The sequence below is a fragment of the Myxine glutinosa genome, chromosome 1 (genome assembly GCF_964187855.1).
Source record: "Myxine glutinosa chromosome 1, kmMyxGlut1.1, whole genome shotgun sequence".
Taxonomy (NCBI): domain Eukaryota; kingdom Metazoa; phylum Chordata; class Myxini; order Myxiniformes; family Myxinidae; genus Myxine; species Myxine glutinosa.
This window is the reverse complement of record NC_136261.1, coordinates 412408735-412414734: the sequence shown is the minus strand read 5'-3', so window position 1 is coordinate 412414734 and position 6000 is coordinate 412408735. Positions and strand designations below refer to the sequence as shown.

The 6000-nt window shown below is 42.0% G+C and overlaps 1 protein-coding gene across 1 annotated transcript in view; it reads right to left on the bottom strand.

Moving 5' to 3' along the window:
* Positions 1 to 721: 721 nt before the first annotated feature.
* The window catches only part of LOC137417787 (uncharacterized), a 51455-nt gene continuing 46176 nt past the window's right edge, over positions 722 to 6000 (bottom strand). The window contains exons 3-4 of the mRNA XM_078770509.1: positions 3069 to 3209; positions 722 to 2934 (exon numbers count right to left, since the gene is read on the bottom strand). Coding sequence (XP_078626635.1) covers positions 1298 to 2934; positions 3069 to 3209 — 1778 coding nt within the window. The 3' untranslated portion in view covers positions 722 to 1297. The remainder of the gene's footprint in view (positions 2935 to 3068; positions 3210 to 6000) is intronic.

The following is a 6000-nucleotide window of genomic DNA, read 5'->3' as shown; positions in this document are numbered from 1 at the left end:
CATTGAGTGAGTCAGTGAGTGATTCAGTGAGTGATTGAGTGATTGTGTCAGTCAGTGAATGTGTGTGTGTGTATGTGACTGAGTGAGACATTCAGTCAGGGAGTGATGTGATGATGGATTCGATAACCTTGCTGATGATTGGGGTCAGTCAGGGAGTGATGTGATGATGGATTCCATGACCTTGCTGATTATTGGGGGAAGTCAGGGAGTGATGTGATGGATTCCATGACCTTGCTGATGATTGGGAGCAGTCTGATTGGTCTGTCGTTGCAGGGATCTGGTTTTTAATTTTGTTTTTAAATAATTCTTACCTCTTGGTCTGGCCAGTGGCCACATCGACTTCGACTTGAATCTCAACTTTGGGGTTCGTTGGAGGGGGTGGTGGGGGTGGTGGGGGAGAGGTTCGTTCCCCTCTTCCTTTCTTTAGAAGTCTGTGTTCAAAGGTATTCCCTCCATTAACAATGCATTACCATTGATGTATAGAAAAATGTGGTGGAAACAATCTGTGTGGCCTTTCTTCCACGTTAGGACCTGTATAACCGAGGTGCTTGGCAGCAATCAGTGATGGCATGAAGTGCAGTCTTGCCATGATGGTAAATGTTGTGCACGGTTTTCAACTGGTCAGATCAGGATTACTTCGAGGGATATACGCACTCCAAACTCTTCTTTGACTGATAATTGACCATAATGTGCCATTACATATTCACAATAACACAGACGGTGCATTTGTGCTTTGAGGACCTCTCTTTATTGTGAAACTCTTCACAAATTCAAGATTCATGAAAAACATAGGCAGGAGTCTTCTTCTGATAAACGATTTTACAACAAGGGTGTTCTGGCTAATATCACACGTGGCAATGAAACATGTACTTCAGCTAAGATTGAGTAAAAATTGATGTTCAAACTGCCATGGCAAGATCCCATCTGAGCATAACCATAAAGGGACAAAAAAAACAACTAAATCAATGAGAAAACAAAATTCCTAAACATTTTTCACAATCAAAAAAGAACCAAAAAGAAAAAAAAGGAAGTTCTCCCAGATCCTTTTTCAGTAAAGGATCATTATTCATGAACTGGTTTGTGAAACTTCATTCTCATAGCTTTGTTCCAAGGGCTCGTTTTAGAATCCCCACTGAACCTCTGACAGCCTCCCCTGAAGTTTATTTGTTGTCATATTCCCTGGAATACTTTATTAGTACTGTTAGGCTTTTCTTGATCATCCAGATTCTCTGTTGCTACAACTATCACTGGTACATATTCAGGTTTCTTCAATTCCGAAATCCTATTCACCTAATTTTTAATATCCCGGTATTTCAGATTTCAGCTCTCCTGTATGGATCTTCATATGTAATTTCAAATTGCCTTTTTGAAAGAAACCTTTATCACATATCAAGCATTTGAGAGGATGCTCTCCTGTATGGATCGTCATATGCGATTTCAAGCTGACGTTATGAGAGAAACCTTTGTTGCATATCGAGCATTTATATGGACGTTCTCCTGTATGGATCCTCATATGTGATTTCAAATTGCCTTTTTGAAAGAAACCTTTATCACATATCAAGCATTTGAGAGGATGCTCTCCTGTATGGATCGTCATATGTGATTTCAAGCTGACGTTATGAGAGAAACCTTTGTCGCATATCGAGCATTTATATGGACGTTCTCCTGTATGGATCCTCATATGTGATTTCAATTCGCCACTTTGAGAGAAACCTTTATCACATATCGAGCATTTGTAAGGTCGCTCTCCTGTATGGATCCTCATATGTGCTTTCAAATTGCCTTTTTGAAAGAAATCTTTATCGCATATCGAGCATTTGAGAGGATTCTCTCCTGTATGGATCATCATATGTGATTTCAAACTGCCTTTTTGAGAGAATCCTTTATCACATATCGAGCATTTGTGAGGTTGATCTCCTGTGTGGATCCTCACATGTAATTTCAAATTGTCTTTGCGAGTGAAACCTTTGTCGCATATCGAGCATTTGTGGGGTCGCTCTCCTGTATGGATCCTCATATGTGATTTCAAACTGCCTTTTTGAGAGAAACCTTTATTACATATCGAGCATTTGTGAGGTTGATCTCCTGTGTGGAACCTCACATGTAATTTCAAATAGACCTTGTGAGAGAAACCTTCATCACATATCAGGCATTTGTGAGGTTGCTCTCCTGAATGGAGCCTCATATGTAATTTTAAACTGCCTTTGTGAGAGAAACCTTTATCACATATCGGGCATTTGTGAGGTTGCTCTCCTGTATGGATCCTCATGTGTAATTTAAAACTGCCTTTGTGAGAGAAACTTTTATCACATATTGAGCATTTGTGGGGTCGCTCTCCTGTATGGATCCTCACGTGTAATTTCAAACTGTTGCTATGAGAGAAACCTTTGTCACATATCGGGCATTTGTGAGGGCGCTCTCCTGTATGGATCCTCATATGTGATTTCAAATTGCCTTTCAGAGAGAAACCTTTATCACATATCGAGCATTTGTGAGGTCGCTCTCCTGTATGGATCCTCAAATGTGATTTCAAATTGCTGCTTTGAGAGAAACCTTTATCACATATTGAGCATTTGTGAGGACGCTCTCCTGTATGGATCTTCATATGTTTATTCAAATTGATTTTTGTTAAGAAACCTTTATCACAGACAGAGCAATTGTGAGGGTGTTTTCCAGTGTGGATCCTCATGTGTATTTTGATGATACTCTTTGAAGCAAAATCCATTCTGCATACATTACACTTATAACGTATTCGCCTTTCTTGCACCTTTTTGTGTTTGTTTAATTTAATATTAATATTGGTGTTGCGAGGCCCAGACTTGTATTTTACAGGAAGTGGGTCTTGATTTCGTGATTGTTTCTTCATAAAAGGCTTCTTCTTTACTGTCAAGCTGTGACTGGACCTCATTTGTCCCATTTTACTTCTGGATTGTTCTACAGAAACAAAGAACACATTTTATTTTTTGTCAAAATCAAAATCAAAATATTTAACACTTTTCATAAAATTTTAGATTTTCTCAACACAAAGGATTTGTTAATTTTTGTGAAATTTTTACGTTTCCACTCACCACTTGCAAAAGAGGAAGCATTTCCGTTTGTCATGTGAATATCATCTGAACCTTCCTTTGCTGAAGCACATTTTGAATCTTCTGTGACAGATGAATCGTTGTTGTGTTGTCTGCCTTCCATATTTACAGGATGGACATCACCTGTGTACAAATCAGCATCAGTCTTTTGCAGGTAAATGAGATTGAGAACTATCTTTAGAGTTCATCGATCATGTTACGCCATGGATTGTGCACTTCAATTTAAATATAATAATGAAGTTAAACATTGTTAAAAACAAAAATTCCGGATGTTAAGCACTAATGAAACAGTCTTCTACATGACCCTGATACACCACCCTATTTAACATGTCGAAGTACTGCTAAACTGGAGGATCGTGGAAGTAAAAATAAGGCGATTTGTGTTCAACAGTGTTTGTGTTTAATTCAATTTAAATAAAATAAAGATTGTAAAATGAATCAAAATAAATTTCTGGAATTTTCTGGCGGTAAAAATTTCTCAAAATATCCTTTCACACAGCTCGGAACAAGTGTGTATCGACCCTCAGCAGAGCCAGGAAATAATATTGCTCCACTCTCAAGACTGAACTCTCAAACTTGTCTCCCTCCTCCAAGTCCTGGTGGCATCTGGACAAATATGTTTATCGTGTAGTTCCCCTCCAATTCCCTCCATTTCCTGAAATTACTACACACATGACACTGCACGTGAAAAAGCTGAATGTCTCAACTCTGTGTTTGCCTTAAAATCTTGTGTCATAAAACCATCTCTCTCTGTACCCACCTAAATCAGTCGTACCCAGCTGCTCCTGGACTCTGTGTCCTTCTTTACCGACAAGGTAGAGAAGTTTCTGTCAAACCTCGACTCTGATTCCGCAACTGGACCAGGCAGCATCACCCCACAGGTTCCAAAATACTGCTCTACCATGCCGTCACACCCTCTCTCTGGACTCTTCACCCTCTCTTTTACTCAAGGTCATCTGCCATATACTGGGAAATCAGACAACATTACCGCTTTACACAAAAAATGTGCAAAACCAGATTCCTGCAACTACAGACCAATCAGCCTACTCCCAATCCATATTCGCTTCTGATATGAAATCCTTCCTCTTTTCCAATGGCTTGATCTCTGATCATCATTTTGGATTCAGACCAGACCACTCTACTATGGAGATGCTGCTTCTGCTGTCTCAACAATGGATGGAGGTCCTCAATGCTAAACAGGAATTAAGAGCCGTCTTCCCTTGACATATGTCGTGCCTTCGATACGGTCAGGCACGCCGCCCTGCTTACGAAACTCTCCTCTTATGGTATCTATGAAAATCTTCACACATGGCGTGGACTTGCTCTCCAGTCAAAGTCAACGTCTCGCTCTGAATGGAATTCTTTCATCTCCCCTTCCTGTCCAGGCTTGAATGCCTCGAGGCAGTGTTCTCGGCCCTGTGCATTTTCTTGTCTTCATTAATGATCTCTCCAACTCGCTGGAAAATCCTCTCTATCTTTTTGCTGATGACTCCACCCTCTCCCGCTCCATATTACAACCCTGAGTTTGGCAAGCAGCAGACTTTTCACTCTCTGCAGACTGGATAAAATCACAAACTGGTCAAACAAGTTGAACATGTCATTCTATCCTGACAAATCTCACACCCTCACTATTTCTCTTCGTAAAGACGGTTTGGAAAACCCGCTGTCACTCAAGCTTTTGGGTCTGACTGTCTGCCATGATCTTTACTGGGAAAACCACATTTCCAAGCTGGCCTCCAAAGGCAGCCGCCGAATGTGGAAAACCACATTTTTTTTTTTTTTTTTTTGTATACTGAATCGAGGCTCGTGAAAGAGCTAACATTTACTTCACAAACAAATCAACCAGACAAACAAAATATATAAAAAGAGGGAGTGGAAGACAAGATGGGGTGAGAAGGGGAAGCACACAAACACAACATTTGAGAGCAGGGAGATGTGTGGGAGGGAGAGGGCATGGTGGGAGGGAGAGGGCTTGGGGGGAGGAGGCGTGGGAAGGGTGGGGGGAGGGGTGGTAGAAGTATAAAACACAAGGACCTTTATGGTATCTATGAGTTGGGACTTCCAGGACAGAAGTTGGTATTTCAAAAAAGTGGAATTGGGGTGAAATTAGCGGGGGTAGAAAAGATCAAGGTTTTGGATGGGGGAAGATAAGAGATGGTGGTGGACAGCTGTTTTAAAGACCTGGAGGGTGGAGTGGGATTGAAGAGAGTGAGGGAGTTTGTTCCAGAGGCGGGAGAAAAGAAGAATGAAGGAGTGAAGGTGAGCAGAGAGTCTTGATTTTGGCAGTTTAACCATAAGAGGGTTGCAGGCAGATCTTGTGCGACCTGCAGGAATATTTGTGGGACAGAGCCCAGAGAGAGCTGGGGGGCAAGGCCAGAGAGGAGTCGGTAGAAGACGGAAAGACCACCAACCTGCCTGCGGTGAGTGAGTGAGAGGCCCTTGGAGTTAGCTTCATCGCGGGAGATTCCAATGATTCTGAATGCTTTGGTTTCAACAGCGTGAAGACGAGCTAGGTGTGAGGCAGGAGCACCAGCCCAGAGGGGAGAGCAGTATTCCATTTAGCTGCGGATGAAAGCCTTGTATATGGTGAGGAGCTCAGGTGTGCCAAGGAAAGACTTCACACGACGGAGGATGCCCAGTCGGCGACTGGCTTTGGAGGCCAGATTTGAAATGTGGTTTTCCCAGGAAGGATCATGGCAGATAGTGAGACCCAAAAGCTTGAGTGACAGAACTTCTTGGAGAGGATTATTCAGAAAGTGGATGGGAGGGTTGTCCAGTCGTTCTTTTCGGAGAGACATCTTAAGAGTGTGAGATTTCTCAGGATTGAAAGACATGTTCCACTTGTTTGCCCAGTCTGTGATTTTGTCCAGGTATGCAGAGAGTGAGGAGGCTGCAGACTGCCGATCTGAGGGAT